This window comes from Pteropus medius, unplaced genomic scaffold (assembly GCF_902729225.1).
Source record: "Pteropus medius unplaced genomic scaffold, Ma_sr-lr_union100, whole genome shotgun sequence".
Taxonomy (NCBI): Eukaryota; Metazoa; Chordata; class Mammalia; order Chiroptera; family Pteropodidae; genus Pteropus; species Pteropus medius.
The window spans coordinates 4,853,888-4,871,196 of record NW_024342644.1 but is presented as its reverse complement, the minus strand read 5'-3'; the positions used below and the strand labels follow the sequence as shown (position 1 = coordinate 4,871,196).

Here is a 17,309-nt window from a genome sequence, read left to right as displayed (position 1 = left end):
TACTTGCTTCTTTTTCTCCTTCTATATTTGCCTCTTAGAGACTTCATTATAGTATAAAAGTCCTTGAATTCTAAAGAAACAAGTAGAGTTTCTAAGATATTTCCCCCAAAATAATCAGATCTGACTATATCTACATTTAGAAGTCAATCATCTATCTAATTAGCCATAATTTTTTTTAAAGCCTAAAGTACACCACAAATTAAAATAACATCATGAGTTTATAATTAAGATTTTAAACTATCGCAAAGGCAGCCATTGTCTTACCAGGGCTTTTCAGAATATCTAGAACACTTCCTTCTTTCAGGACTTTTGCAGGTCTAAAAGGGCACTCACAGTCTTCTTCTAGCTTATTCTTACAGTTTGTACTGTTCACTGCAGTGATATCTTGAGCTGTAATTTTTTTTAATTATAAAAGATATTATGCCAAGAAAAAGCACTAGACTCAAGTTAAAATGTATTAAAAAAATAAAATTTTGATCAGCTTCTAAAACATCATGGAAAAGTCACTGTAATTCAAAGATAATGAACAAATTAAAAAGTAGAAGGTTAACTTGCCACTATAAGGAAGTAAAACTACTATTTCCCAAGCTGTAAATCTCTCCCCTCTAAAGTGGCAAAAACTAGAAACTATAATTATTACCCAATGAATTCACTGGTAATCAAGAAAATCAAGATGAAACATTAAGATGCTATGGCAACTGAGGTGAGCTGATATAGTGCATGAAATATATAAGCAATTACAAAGCAATTTGTAATATTAATAAAAAAAAAAACCTTAAAAATATTCAACTGAGTGAGTTATTTCATTTCTAGAAATTCACTCTATGATCGCAAATATCTTTCAGTTATAATACTGAAAACCTGGATGATAAATGCTCAATAAGGGGCTGGTTACATATATTAAAAGAATACTGACATGATGAAATGCTATGCAACCACAAAAATCATTCTTAAAAGCACACCAATGGGTAAAAGATTAGAGGTCCAGAAGATTTTAAATTTTTACATCTAAAGAGTAATGATAGCAGCTAGTGATGAGTAATTTTTATTGCTAATTTTACTTTTTATATTTTCTAAACTTTTCAAAACGAACATATTCTTTTACTTAAATAAGAGATCTATATTTTGAGTATGATAATGGTTTTGTGGTTATATTTTTAAGGGGGAAATTTCTGTTTACAGATGAAATACCTATTGGATTGTTTACAGATGAAATATGTGTTAGATAGTTTCAAAATAACCTGATAGGTGTGGCTTATGTGTGAGGAGGGAAGGAAGGAGAGGGGAAAGGAGAGAGGAGGAGAGAGGGAGGGAAGGACAAGACTGTTCATAAAACGGTAAATGTCAAAGCTGGGTAAAGAGTATATGGGGATTCGACTTCTGAGAATGTCTGAAATTTTCTATAATAAAATATAAATAACCATGTTTTTCTGCCTGTTTGCCAATTAAAAAGGAGTTTCAAAAAATCCTGCCTACCCCTACACCTCACACAATAAACAAAAATTAATTCGAAATGCATCAATGATCTAAATAGTAGGACTAAACCATAATACTCCTAGGAGGCAGATCCATGACTATGGATTTGACAATGAATTCTTAGACATGAGACGAAAACATGAGCAAAAAAAATTTGAACTTCATCAAAATTAAAACTTTTGTGTATATAAAGAGATTATCAAGAAAGTGTAAAAAGATAATCCACTTAATTGGAGATTTACAAATCATATGTCTGATAAGGATATAGTATCCAGATATATAAAAATGCTTACATCTCAGCAATAAAGAGACAAACCAGTTTTAAAATAGGCAAAGATTTGGACATTTCTCCCAAGAAAATATATAAGGACCAACAAGCACATGGAAAGAAGCTTAACGCCATTCATCACCAGGGAAATACAAATCAAAACAACAATGAAGCACTGCTTCATACCCACTAGGATAGCTATAATCAAAAAAAGAAAAATACTGCAATGAACATTGGGATGTGTATGTCTTTATCAATAAATGTTTTCAAATTTTTGAGGTAGATACCCAGAAGGATTGCTGGGTCATATGGTAATTCTATTCTTAATTTTTTGAGGAACTTCCATACTGTTTCCCATTGTGGCTTGTTGATAATAGCCATTCTAACAGGTGTGATATGGTATCTCATTATAGTTTTGATTTGCATTTCTCTAATAGCGAGCGAAGTTGAGCATCTTTTCATACGTCTGTGGGCTGTTTGTATGTCTTCTTGGGAGAAGTGTTTGTTCAGGTCCTCTGCTCATTTTTTAATCAGATTGTTTTTTAATATTGATTATGTAAGTTCTGTATGTATTTCTGTATGTATTTTGGTTAATAGCCCCTTATTGGGTATTGTTTGCAAATATCTTCCCCCATTCAGTTGGTTGCCTCTCAATGTCTTCCGACTACATTCAGATTTAAATCCAATTCTTTGGCAGAGCATTCAAAAATTTTTAGAATTTAAAGCTACCTCTCAACATCGTGACAAGCTATTTGTAATTTTCAAGGTATATCATGCTTTTTCTCTTGTTCCTGTACTCTTGCATTTGCTATTTATTTCTTGGCTAAAATGTTCAGTCTTGACCTGAGTAACTCAGCCCAAATGAGTCTCCATTTCATAAACACCAATCACTCGAAAGAAAACGACTGCTACAAACAAAATCCTATTTAATTATCTGATTATTCATTTATTTCCCTAATAGAATAAATTATTCATTTATTTCTTGAGTTCAGAAATTATCGCTATTTGCAGAGGCCAGCATAACTCTGACATAATAAAAATGCTGTGAATTGAACAGTAAAAACCTAGAGATGGAATACACAGACAATCCTTGAATTTATTATAATGAGATTTCATGTATAATTAACTGTCACCTTATTTTGACCAAACAAAGACAGTGGAAAATCTGCTGTTGTGACTATTCCTCACACAACCAAACTGCAACATTTACATTTAGGGAGCTAAGTATCTCTGAGGATAATTACTAAAAAGCATTGTCAAAAAGTTGGCATTAGCTCCTATTTGATTTTCAGAGCTAACTTCACTCAAATAAAAGTATTTATAGAATTGCCAAAGGTAAGAGAATTTGAAATACTAATCTAATCCATGCAACTATTTTTATGTAAAAATTTATAAGAAATCTTTACTTACCTGAACTACTTGTAATTGGTTCTGAAATACTACTAGAACCAGAAAGTTCTGCTGTTTTTGCAACTGGCACACTAAATGTAAATCCAATCTGTAAAGAGAAAAGTTACCCTTGTAAGTGTCACATTAGTTTTAAGTTTTACACAAATATCAAATATATAGCTTCTTTTTATTCGAAGTCAAAAAATATATATTTCATTTATTCTAAGACTCACAGTTTTTCCTATTTTACAGTCTCAGAAATTAGGATGCTTCTTATAACAAATGATGTGTCATAGTTTAACAGCAACATTTTTAATTTCTTAAGCATTTTTTCTTTCAAAGCAGTACATAGAATAATAATGTGTTCCTAATACCCAATTTTGTTTCTAAGTATCTTTTTCTAATAAAAAGCATGAGGCTTTTAGACAATGGACAGATTTCAGGCATGCAGTAGGGAAATTACAAAATGATCTAGAACATTTAGTTGTAACAGAAAACAAGAACACAATAAAAACAAGGGGCAACATGTCAAAATGATACACCTGCCAAATAAGGGTACAGCAAACTGAACACTAAACATATTCTTACACAAAATGTCTTAATTTTAAAAAAATACATAGTTTATAAAAACCTAAAACTTTTCTAAGTTAAAGGCAATTCAAGAAACATGTTATCTAAATGCATTATAATTTAGGTCTTAATCTTAATTGGACACAGGACCAAGAAAAACAAAACAGCAACTAAAGGACAGTCTGGGGCTGATGAAGGAATCTAAATACAGACTATGTTATTATTATATCACATTTTATTAACTTAGGGGATACATGAAAAAGTATCAAGAGTATTAAGATGTCGCATTTTAACTTTCAAATAGTACATGAGAAAACACATGCCCCTGTGTGTGTGTGTGAGTGTGTGTGTGTGTGTGAGAGAGAGAGAGAGAGTGTGTGTGTGTGTGTGTGTGTGTGAGAAAAAATATGCAGGTGTTCATTCATTCAAATCTTCTGTACATTTTAATTTTTTTTTAAGTTGGAAGAAAAATAATGGTATTTCTTACCACCAATGGCATCTCAGATTTGATAAAAATATAGTACACCTTTGAAATCAATAAATATGAAATAGTCATTCATTATTACTTACAGATGATGGAGGTAGTACATCTGCCTCAGTAGATTTTACAATTGGAGATGAAAATCTAAATATGGGACTGCCAGTGTTGTTTGGAGAGGTCATTTGTACCTGGTTTTCCAAATTATTAAAGAGTTACAAAAAGAGCTTTTTAGAAAAAGAAATTTACAATAAAATGGACCTTAAGCAAATTAATTATTCCAAAGAAGCCAAAAGTAAATTTCTTTCCCCTTTTAAATTTAAAAATCACTTTTTAACTTCAGAAAAATACTAACAATAACTGCTATAAAAATCTGGCTTCCATTTGTAATAGAAGTATACACTATTTTAGATATGGATATTTGTCCAAAGGAGAAAAATAACATCTATAAACATATGTTCAGAAAAAGTAAAAGCCAAGACAAAAACATAAAAATTTCAGGAGATTAAAGACATTAGAACTATGTGAAAAATAAAAACAAATCAATTCTTACATAGAAAAACGTATCTTAATTGAAAACATTGTTTACAAACTTACAATCTCTAACACATTGCAAAAGAAATTAAAGAATACTCCCACTATAACATCCCATTATAATGTGCATTTTTTTAAAAAAGCAAAATAGACCACCACCTAGGAAGACCAGGTGCTGCAGGCATAAAAAATAAATTAAAAAGCAAAATAACATTTCCATTTTTGTCTTCTTACTCTGAGTTATTGATTTTCCATAGTGAAAATTAATCACTACTTTAAACTGAATATTAGATTTTTTTTTTAAATAATGAGAACAAAAACCACCTCTATTTGTACAATGGTTTGGTACCTTGTTTGTTAATGACTGTGCAGGACTAATCGATGATGGAGAAGTTGCAATCACAGGGGAACTAAAACTGAAGGTAGGCAGTGAAGAACTGCTGATGGGTAGAGTGATTTTCGGTAATACTGGTATTTCCATTTCCTAAAACACAATATATTTTATAATGATTAGTCCATCCTTTGTGTCATTCTTTTATCTCTACTTATTTTCAGGTAGAATTTATATAGTTACACATAATTTTACAACAGGAAGAACAAAGCACCATGCAGTGTTAACAATGTGAGCTCTTAAATCAAAAAAAACTAAGTAAGATTTGAATCCCAGTTGTGACACCAGCCAGCCATGTTTGACTTTGTGAATCTAAGTGCCCTAAGTATCAATTTTCTGATTGATGAAAATGAGGGAAAAAATAATGTACCATAGTTGTTATTAATATAAAATACAAAGTTATATATGGTCTAGGCATGTAAAACAAGCATTTAAGAAACATCAGTTCTATTGAGTTTGGTGAATGGCCTTGGTTTTTAACCCAGTATAGCAAAGGCCACCCCAAGTCTCAAATGACTCAGATTAAGAACAAAAAGAGTTCCACTTCTGCTAATGGTGGAGTAGCTTATTCTGACATAACAATTATAAACTCTGGACAAAATATTAAAAAAAAAAATAAATGAAAACATTGGAGAGCATCCCAAAACAAGCAGAAACTGGAGGGAAGAAGACACCTGGAAGAAGAGAAAGGCACTGAGTGTGTTTCCTCTTGGTGCCAGTGGATACTTGAAATTCAAAGAGGAAATTGCAAATGTTTTGGTTGAGGAATCAGAGGACAGACTAGGTGACCACAGTAGCTAGAAAATGAAGGAAGATGCGGGACTGAAGGGCCATAGAAGGAGAGCCCCAAGTCTGCACACAAGCAGTCCAAATCTCTGGCAGACCTGTAAACAACATGTGTGTGAGGCAGACATCAAGCAGCTAAGACAAGAGAGTTTCAGCTGCTGCTACCACAGAGGAAATGCAGTCTGAGTTCAGGGAAGTTTACTGCCAGCTAAAACAATCTGAATACTTCAAATGGATGCAGTTTATTACACATAAGTTACATCTCAGTAAAGTCAACCACCCCGCCAAAAAAGAAAAAACAAAGACACTTTCAGATAAAAGAAAAATATGAGAATCTGTTGCCATAAAACCTGCTCTAAAGTTCTTCAGGAGAAAAGAAAATGATACCAAATGGAAACTCAGATTTCTGGAAGAAAATGGAGAATGTAAGAAAACATTAATTAAAAAAAAAAAAGTTTTTTTTCTCTTAATTTCTTTAAAATACATATAACTGTATAAAGCAAAAATTATATTCTGTTGGCTTATAGCCTATCTATTCAAATGTAATACAGCATAAAATAACAAGGAAGAGGAGGTAAATCAAACTAAAGTTTCAAGATTCTTAAATTTTTATAGGAAGTGGCACAACAGTAACACAAAGTTGAATGTAAAAGTTAAGGATATATATCATAATCCCAAGAGGAACCACTAAGTAACAAAGAGATAAAGATAAAAAGCCAAATAATTAAAATGGAATTCTAACAAATATTCACTTAACCCAAAAGAACGCAACTTTAAAAAAGAACAAGAAACAAAAAAAAAGGGAAATCAGAAAATGAAAAAGTAGGCCATTATCCAATCATATCAACAATTACATTAATTTTAAACATTACAATTTTTATGCAGAAGTAGATAAAAAGGCAAGATTTAACTATATCTGTCTACAGGAGACTTACTTTAAATGCAAAAACATACATATGTTGAAAGTAAATGGATGGAAAAGGAATAACCTGCGGTTAGTAAGCATAAGAAGGCTTATTCTAGTAATAGAATGGATGGCTATCATAATACCAAATAAAGTAGATTTCAATACAAAGAATATTTCTAAAGATTTTTTTTTAAAAGAACATTTAGTAATATTAAAAGCGACACATCACTGAGGAGCCATAATGATGTTAAAGTGTAGGTCCTAATGAGGGCCTCAAAATACGTGAAGCGAAAATTGACATAATTGAGGGGGAAAAGACAGTTCACCAAATAAAAGTTGACAATTTAACTCCTCTCTCTCAATAACTTTAACCAAACACTCCCCAAAGATCTTAGAACAAAGATCTAAGAAATACTATCAGTCATCTAATCTGACTTCTATGAACAAAATACCCAATAACTGCAAAATATATATTCTTCAAAATTCATCAAGCAAAGCATACACTGGGCTATAAAATAAGTCTCGATGCATTTCAAAACATTAAAATCATGATAAAACAGAGCTCTAAATAATCCATGGGTTACATAAGAAATCAAAAAGGAAATTACAAAAAACATAAAAGCATTACTATAATCTTCTAGAAGATAACACAGGAGAGCCTGGAAAGAGACAAAGGGTTCTTAGAATACAAAGCACAATAAAAATAATGGGAAATAAATAAATGAAGACTTTGTAAAATTTAGAACATCTGCTGATACTATTCAGAAAATGAAAGGCAAGCCAGACTGGGAGAAAATATTTATATGACATGTACCAAAGTACTTTCATCCAGAATTTATAAAGAGCTCCTAAAACTCAATAATAAGATGATTTAATTTTTAAAAAGGCAAAATAACAGAGACTTCAAATACAAAGACATACTAATGGCCAATAAGCACAAAAACAAAAACACATTACTAGTCATCAGGGAAATGTAAATTAAAATTATAAGATACCGCCACACACAAAGCAGAATGGCTACAATTAAAAAAATGACAATCAACTACTGGTAAGGATGTAGAATAATAGAAATGCTCACACATCTGGTGGGAGTATAAAATATTACTCGGACCTTCACTTCTAGGTATTTACTCCAAGAGAGGTAAACATGTCTACAAAAGCGTACAAGAATGCTGACAGTAGTTGTACTCATAAAAAAAGCCAGGAAAAAAAGAATGCACACTGAATTAACTGTACTAACATAAAAGTTTAGAACAAGCAAAACCAATATATGGTAGAAATAATGAGAACAGTGATTGCCCCTGGGGTAAGAGGCAATGAGTATTGACTGGGAAAGAGCATGAGTGAATTTTCTGTAGAATTGGAAATCCTCAGGAGTTCAACACCTCAATAGGGGTTTGGGTTACACAAGCATAAGCATTTGTCAAACTCATTAAATGGTATACCTAAGAATTATACATTTCACTACATGTGAATTCTTGCTAACTTAAAAAACAACAAAATTTAACTATAGTTCATGCAATGTATGCTGAAGTATTTGGGGGTGAAGTGTATTGATGTCTGAAACTTACTTGGAAATGCACCCAAAAAACAAGATGGATATTTATTTGATAAAGCAAATACAACAAAAAATTGGAATCTAAGTGCTGGGAATGTGTGTTCATTGCACAATTATTTCAAAATTTCTTCCATTTGAAACATATAATCAAATCTGGGGGTGAGTGGAGAGGAAGGAAACACAAGGAAACACAAGACATATTTGGATATTTTGTAGGGATGTTTCTTCCCATCTCCAACCTTTAGCCTTATTTCCTTCCCTTTAAAACGTTAAAACACCTGGACACATTCCCTGAATAACCTATTCCTCATGCTAATTTAAGCCACATACTTGGACATACTGGTTCTTTATATTACTGACCTTGAACCAATTCTAAATTTGATTCCTACTGACCAAAATTTTGATTTGATCAGAGGTGGAAGAAAGTAAACCAAGAATCAAAATACATCAGTCCCTGTTAAGTAGGAAGAGTACCTGAAAGTAGCATAATTTGCTTACATTCCATTAAAAATAAAATTTCTATTTGACCTTTCCTGAAAGGTCACTAAAATATCCATAAGAGATCCATTAAAATATCCACAAAAATGAATCTCTGATCTTGTACCAAATAATCCCATTAGCTAAAACTAAATTAAGAAACTAGTGGTCATCTGAAACAAAAAAATACTATTGGGTACAAATTAAGTAAGGAAGAGTCTATCCAAACCTATTCCATCTAGACAAAAAATCATAGGGTAGACAGGAAACCTGGGGCAGCATCCTATTTAGTACCTCTTTCCTCAGAAATGTGGAGACTGTAACTCCAATGTGGAATATAGCTAGGGACAGAAGGAGTTGAGTGAGGCATCCTGGGAAGTGAAATTGGCAGTTGGCAGTTGGCTGGAATCGAGAGAGGGGGCCCAGATAAGGGAAGAGGTGATATAGAGGTCTGGGGAGTTAGGTTTTCGTAAAGCTCCTAACAGTTAGTAAGTATAATGGGTAATAAGAGCAAAAATAAGTAAATAAACATTTAACTACTGCCATCCCCAAAATGTCTCAACACAGCAAAATTGCACTAAACACAAATCTGTGAGATGGCTAAAACTGAGCCTACAGGTATCAACCTGAGATTCAGCTAAAGATCTTAGAAATTATACCTTCAAAAAATTAAAACTGAAGAAGCAAAATTCACAAATCTATCTTGAGCAAAAACGAAACCAAGCTAATGTTTTTCTCATACAAAGATAAATTTTAAAAAGACAGGGCCACAACTTTTACTAAGAAATATAAAAACCTGTCTAAAGAACAAGGCTCAAAGCTTTATTAATTGATACTAATTTCCTTATGTATACAAAATAAGACAACCCATTTCTTAAACGTAAATAAGTCTACATAAAGAGCTTAATGACCAAAGAAATTTGGTTTGCTAAGGAAACTACAAAATTTTATGCACCATATAATCGATAGTATTTAATACTTTTCTTTCAAGATGGTATAATAGATTAATACATTCTCTCACTTTGCAATAGTCCAGAAGAGCAACAAGTAGAACCTAAGGTAAAAACAGAGCCTCAAGACCAGTAACTGAGTCAAGGCCCCTAGCATAAATATCACAAGACAGGTTATATGGCAGGAAGTCCAAACTGCCAAATAAGTCATGATTCTGGTGAGTCCGAGAGGCACAATTACAAAACTGCTAAATTAGAAAAGAGGATATAAAGAAAAAAATGGAGCTCTCCTACTCTAAATAAGCCAGTAAAACAAAATACTAATAGACATAAAGAAAATTAATACTAATACATAGAACAATTTCAATTAAAACATGATTTTACAGTCAACAAATTGTTAGATCTCCTATTTAAAAGTCTAAAAATATACTCCTAAGAAACTCATGGGTCAATGAGAAAGTCACAAATGAAATTTTATTTAGAAACAAATGACAAATGAAAATACTATGTATCAAAACTTAAATGATCCAGCTAAGTCAAAATTCATTAATAAAAAGACTGAAATGAGATCTGTGTTCAACTCAAAATAGGTAGAAAACAAACAGAATAACCCATTAGAAAAAAATGGATAAAGAGAAAACTCAAATAGCAAAGAAACTCACAAAAAGATGTCTCCCTTCCCGAGTAAACAACGAAATGCAAAATAAAACTCCAATGGCATACTACTTCACAGCCATCACATTGGCAAGAAATTTTAAATGAACAAAATTGAGTACAGGTCAGGATAAAGTAAAAGCAGATCTACCTACTGTTCTGGAAGTGTTAAACTGTAAAACTACCTTGAAGAGTAATAAGGCAACATCTCATACATGTGAAGATGTGTATCATCCCCCATAATCTATCAATCCTATTACTAGATAGTCTAGAGAAAATATTACATGTAAGCCCAGGGAGAAATGCATAACTATTCACCTTAGCAAGTATTAGGAATCACCCAAATGCACCCTGCAGAATGAACTGTGGTAAATCTTCACAACAGATAAATATATAACAAATAATCTAGCTACCTTTCACAATTCTGATAAATTTCACAAATAATATAAAGAAAAAGGCAAGTGAGATGAATACATACCACACTAATCCATTTATAGAAGTTTCAGAAATTAGGAAATCTTAATTGTATAATAATATTATGAAGGTCAAATAATTTCAACTACAGTTCTGTTTTGGAAGAATTATGACTTTTTAATAACACCCATGAAATTTTAGGAACTAGGTTAGGGTTTCTCTGTTGTCAAAGTGAACATGATTAAAAATTTTAAAGGCTAGTAGTTTAAACCACACACACACACACACACACACACACACACACACACACACACACACACTTCGAAGAAGGGGCTATTTCAATGACAGGTTATTCCTGTTCTGGGTCTCCTCAAAACCCACCCCTCCAGATCTCCACCACCATAGCACACCAAATCTCTAAATAAACATTAAGAGTATTAAGTATATAACTCTACCTTCTCCTCTGGAGGTTTAGTTGCCACAAAGCGTGTTCTCTCTCGTCTTATCTTGCCACCTCCACTACCTACTCCAGAAGATAAACCATTGGCTGCAGACATACTGAAATTTGGGTAAGAAAAACCACTAGGCAAAAAAAAGAGAAAAAAATTAAAACAAATGACACAGGAATTTGTTAACTACCTAAAAATTAGAGAACTTTTAATAAAAAAAATAGACGTACGGCTGAATGTGATTTTAAAAACTGACAAGATTTTGTGTATAAAGTTCCGTTTTTCAACTTCTTAATCTTCAAAAAGGTTTATGTGAATCAAATATAGACCTTATATTAATACAAAGTTTAGCTATAAAGATGACATTACCTTTCTTGTTCTCTATTTTGTCCTGGTGTCATATTTTTTTCATATCCAGTCTAGAAAAAATGAACACAGCATATTTAAACGCTTGCTTATTTGTTTTAATTTTCTTAATACCACCCTTCTGTGAGTTTTAATATTTAGAATGAGGAATTTGATGGTTTTTGGTTAACGAATCCTAAAATTTTCACCTTATACCCTGGCTTCTGAATGGAAACCAAGAGTTATAGTGTAGTTATGTATTCATAAAATGTCACTGAGCCCAAATGTGCTTTAAACAAAATGGTAGTATACAAACAATACTATTTACTAACCACAAAAATACTTTTACTTATCTCTTGTTATGGCCTTTTAAACATGCAAGCAAATTTAGAAAGATATTCCTTTCATTTCATGAAATGATTTTCTGAAACCTATCAAGTTCCTCCACTAAAAGGAATCAGGATTCCTCAGAGAAATGGCTGATTACAGGGCTAGGGTCAGAAATTTACAAGATGAGCCTGAATTACTATTTAGTTGACGAACGTGGGCATGATCTTGGATTTTTGCTTTTGGCACAACTGGCAATATCAAAATAAAATCTGTAGATTACATAATAGTATTGTACCAATGTTAAGTTTCTGGTTTTGAATATTGTTCTGCGGTCATGTAAAAGATTTCCTTGTTTGTAGAAAACACAGAAAAAGATAAAGCAAATATAGTAAAATGTGGAGTTCTTAAAATTTTTCTTGCAAGTTTTTAAGTTCAAAATTATGTTCAAAATACTTAATTTTGATAAAGCGAATATGACAAAATGTTAATGACTAGTGAATCAAGGTAAAAGAGTAAAAGGTAAACATTGTACTGTTCTATCAACTTTAGTTTGAAAAATTTCAAGAAATTGGATTGTTATGAAAATTAAATCAGATTAACTATAAGTAAAAGCACAAATAGTAAGATGCTATGTAAATACAAAAAAACACTAGTTAAATGACACAAGAAAACACAAGAACCCAGAATATGGGACATTTTATAAGACAAATGGCCTGGTCTCTTGAAAAACTAATGTGTCTAGTAATTCCACTCCTAGGTATAGACCCCATGAGAAATGAAAATGTATGTCCACATGCACAAAAAAAAAAACACTTGTACACATAAGTTCATAGCAGGATTATTCATTACAGTCAAAAAGTGGAAACCCAAATGTCCTCAACTCATGAATAAACAAAATTTGGTACATCCAAACAATGAAATAATATTCAGCCATAAAAAGGAATGAAGTTTTCATAGATGCTACGACATGGATGAATCCAAAGAACATTATGCTAAGTGAAATAGGCCAGTCACAAAGAACCACATATTTTAAGATTCCATTTATACAAAATGTCCAGAATAAGCAAATCTACAGAGACCGATCAGTGGTTGCCTAGGGTTGGAGGGGTAGGAGTGAGGAATGACTAACGGGTATAAGCTTTTTGTGAAGTTGAAGAAATGGTGATGGAAATATTCTAAAATTGGTTGTAGTGGTGGCTGAACAACTCTGTGAATATACTAAAACCACTGAACCATATACTTTAAATAAACAGTAGGAATTATATGCCAATAAAGCAGTCATTAAACATAAAAAAATGTGGTAAGGGTGAAGGTTTGAGGCCTAGAAATACAAACCAAAAGCAATGCGTAAAACTTGCTTGGATTCTGGTTCAAAAAAGCAGCTATAAACAACATTTGAATATGGACTAGATATTAGGTAATATTAGGAAGAAACTGGCATTAATTTCTTAGATCTGAGAATACAAAAGTATTTAGAAAATGCATAAGTACTCAGAATACAGAGTACTTAGAGATGAACAGATGTGATATCTGAAATTTATTTTCAGATAGTCCAACAACACAAAATACACAAATAAAGCAAATCTGGCAAAATTATTTATTCTAAACCATGAATACATACTAGTGTTTATGAATGAACATTAATTTGAGATTTGATTAAGGTGCCAGCCATTTTAAAGGCGTACCAATGGATAACCATCACTAATTTCACCAACTATTACCTAGTTGGCAAACAAACGGTAGAGTACTTATATTTTACATTATTTATTCTTGTTCAATTTAATCGATATTCAAAGACTAGTAAAAATAAAAACATACTTACACTGTATTTTTTATCTATTCTTTGATTAGTCTTCCTTAATTCACCAGATGGAGTCAGAGATGGTTTAAAATAAACTGTTCGATTTGCTGCTATGGATACCGGCTTTGGGGTCAAGAGTCTCTGAACAGGGGGATATGGAGAGTCCACCTTAAAGGTAAAAGGAAATCAAAGACAAACATTTATTTTCATATACGTCAGTGATGCACAACTAAAAATTATTTGACAACAGTTAATGTGACCTAGAGACTATAAGTACTCCCTAGAGAAATATCCAGTGCATGCAAATACTAAGAGAGAAACTGACAGTAATAGAACCAATGGTGTGTGTGTATGCATGCGTGCATGTTTGTATTTTTATTTAAACATATGTACACATTTATACATAAAATTAAAAAATGGTTTCATAGACTATTTTATTCCAGATTTAATGACTTTTAGCACACTGTGCACAAACGCAAAATGGGAACTATATTTAACACTGTTCTACAAATCTAAGCTTTTACAGGATGAATTACAAATATATAAACTAAATATGTAAACAAAAATTGATTTTGCAACATTTTCCCCCAAATTACTATCTAAATTTTCTTCAGCTACAAATAAGGTATTTTTAAACCTGTTATGAAAATATTTTTATTGGTAAAAATGTGAGCAATTTAATTTTCCCCTACTGTGATTTAAAAACCAAACCAAAAGTCTTATAATTTAAATCTAAGTAGTAAAGCACTACTAAGAATTCCAAATATTAAAATGAACCGGCTTTATTATCTCAGTACACAAGTGTTTTGTCAACAGTCTTTTGCTACACTGAAACACAGTAAAAATCCTGTTGGTTTAAGATGACTATAAAGCCAAGAGCTTCTACTCTGTCCAAAGGCCATAATACTATGAATACAGTCCTTTCACACAGCAGCAGCTGTGAACAGCACTGGTTTCTAGGGCAAAGCCTCTGTATGGTTACTAGCTTTTCAATCTAAATCCTCATCACAAGTTTGATCCTACAACTCAGAGAGACAGTTATTTTGCAGGCTGTTCTGACTACATCCGTAAAACATGAACTACAATATTGTTTTTTGGCCTTTATAATTCCTAACACACATTAATAAAATTTTTATTAATGAGATCATCTATAATTGCACAATTTTTTAAGTCTACTTCTTTTTAAGCAATCTGATATAAAATAAGAGTGTGAGAAAAGTAACTAATGGATATTAATCTCATTATGGCAGCAAATGGATTCCCTCTTGCCTGATTATAAACATCTATATAATTCTAAAAATTGAGAAGAAACACTATCCCAAGAAAAAAACGCCATTTTCTTCTCTGCATCAGAATTTCAATAAACATAATTATAAATGTAATTTATCAATATCTCTAATACAGTCCCCAAATTAATCAATTGCTTCTTAGGAAACTTCATGTTGTAATAAATGCTTCCCCAAGAAAGGATCTGGGAATCTGCATCCCCTGAAGGATATTTAACTAGCCATGAATATAACTAACAAAAAATATACTCTTTAACCTTGGTTATTGAGCATTTTATTTTTTTCCAAAGTAAGCTCCAAAGCTAATTTTAACAAAATAGAATACATTAAAAAGAGTTATCAAGATATAATCTATATTATATATTTTTTAGCTCTGCTATCTTGAACAGTATTTTTGGCTGATGGAAGTGTGCCAATTTGAAATATTACACACAACAGATAAATGTTTGTTAATGAGAAAAGTTTACAAAGATAACTATGTTCAATGGGCACTTTAGTTCACCAAAATTCTAATTACTAAACACTTCAAGCTCTATTCACTCCTATCTTTACTTATCCAAAGGTAAGAGTTATTCATTAAGACTGCCAAGGTGCTGAAGATGGGAATGCCAAATAACCAAAAAATACTTAATGAGCATCTATCTACTACATATACAGCATTATGCTACGTAAGGTCCTCACACGAGGCAACAATAACCAAGTAAAAAAATGTTATTTTTCAAACATTTTCCCTAATGACTATCAACTAAAGTCAATTTTTACATTTGCTAACCTAAAACAAATAAAACAAAATGGTTGCTACATTACATCAATAAATGCTAACAAAGTCTTACCTTTTCCCTTTTGCCCCGATAATCTGTGGTGGTATCTATCCCACTCCTATCATGAGGCTGAAAAGATGGAATACTATTAGAAATAGATGGCAAACTTTGGAAAATATGACTTTCATCAATTTTATACGTAAAATTGTTATCTCATTTAAAAAGTTTAAAAATCAACTTACAGAATTCAGTGGAGAAGAAACAATAGATGGAATTCTTTTTGCATCCTGTTAATGTTGAAATAACAAAATTAAGATTTTCCACTAAACTCAAAATTTCTGTTACACTCCTGTATTTAACTGTGATTTTAAAATTTACCGCTAGAGGGCTTGACATCTTCTCTAAAGATTGCAATATTCGCCGAGCTGTTGAACTAGTCACACCATAGGATTGTGCATTGAGTTGCTTAGCTTTCATCTGTCTTCTGACTGGTGCCTATAAAGTAAATTTTGTATTATTTGATGAAGCTGTGAATTCTGAATTCTAAGGCACATATTTCAGACAATGAAAATATTTACAAAATAGAATGAATGTTCAAAGTGAAATAGGATTTATGTGTTAATAGCAGCTTATCTCTTGGTGGTGTCATTAACCGTATATTCAACTTTTCCTTATGCTTTTATTGAAAATCCGATTCTTTGTATGAAAAATTACTTTTACAATCAGAAAAAAATGGTAAGACAGCATGTACCACTCTAAAGATCTAGCAGCTATGTCAAATGGAAAAAATGAGATAACTGATAAAACATTCTAGCATTATCTTAATCTGTTTATCCCTGATGTTTAAATCGAAGAACACTAAATTAATGAGAACTTTATTAAAATATTATTGTTATGGGTATTAAATAATATTTAATTATAGTAAATTCCAAAATAATTAAACAAAGAGATTGTGGACTCTACTATAATGGAAATAAAAATTTTAAACTGACTTGTTTCTGATATTTCAATTTAAGAACAATTTTTAATACACAGGCTAGCTTATTAAAGAGCTTTTTAACTTTCCTAAAATTGGGGTTAAGGAAATAACATTATAAAGAATAGACGAGTAGTCTTTAATACACAAACAATATTACAAGTCCCAACAGAAACACTTCCTTTTCTCAAGAATGCATTACGAAATTTCAATAATCAAGGCATTACCACAAATCAAAGTAGGTTGGCAAGGCTCGATATAAAAAAGATGTAACAATCAAATTATAACCAAGTTTCTATAAATAGCTGATATCTACAAAACTGAACCATAATAAACTGAATATTTCTCTGATACCAAACATCCATTATATTTTCAGAGTAGCTACAATATTCTACATTTTTATTAAGAATCTGGTGCCAAGGATTACTGTCCAGACAAGACGCCTTGGCAAACACGAGGCAACATAAAAATCCTCTAGGAAAATGTGACAATCTGTCCCGTCACTGGAT

The 17,309-nt window shown here is 31.7% G+C and overlaps 1 protein-coding gene across 3 annotated transcripts in view; it reads right to left on the bottom strand.

Annotated features, from left to right (window-relative positions):
• Positions 1–17,309, bottom strand: part of NUP153 (nucleoporin 153) — a 64,958-nt gene that overhangs the window by 18,463 nt on the left and 29,186 nt on the right. For 2 of the 3 annotated variants that reach the window (XM_039866484.1, XM_039866486.1), the window contains 10 exons: positions 16,203–16,319; positions 16,067–16,111; positions 15,897–15,953; positions 13,799–13,945; positions 11,671–11,720; positions 11,308–11,434; positions 5,065–5,199; positions 4,274–4,372; positions 3,155–3,242; positions 265–390 (listed from right to left, as the gene is read on the bottom strand). In XM_039866484.1, coding sequence (XP_039722418.1) covers positions 265–390; positions 3,155–3,242; positions 4,274–4,372; positions 5,065–5,199; positions 11,308–11,434; positions 11,671–11,720; positions 13,799–13,945; positions 15,897–15,953; positions 16,067–16,111; positions 16,203–16,319 — 991 coding nt within the window. The remainder of the gene's footprint in view (positions 1–264; positions 391–3,154; positions 3,243–4,273; positions 4,373–5,064; positions 5,200–11,307; positions 11,435–11,670; positions 11,721–13,798; positions 13,946–15,896; positions 15,954–16,066; positions 16,112–16,202; positions 16,320–17,309) is intronic. The other variant, XM_039866485.1, reaches the window with a different exon arrangement.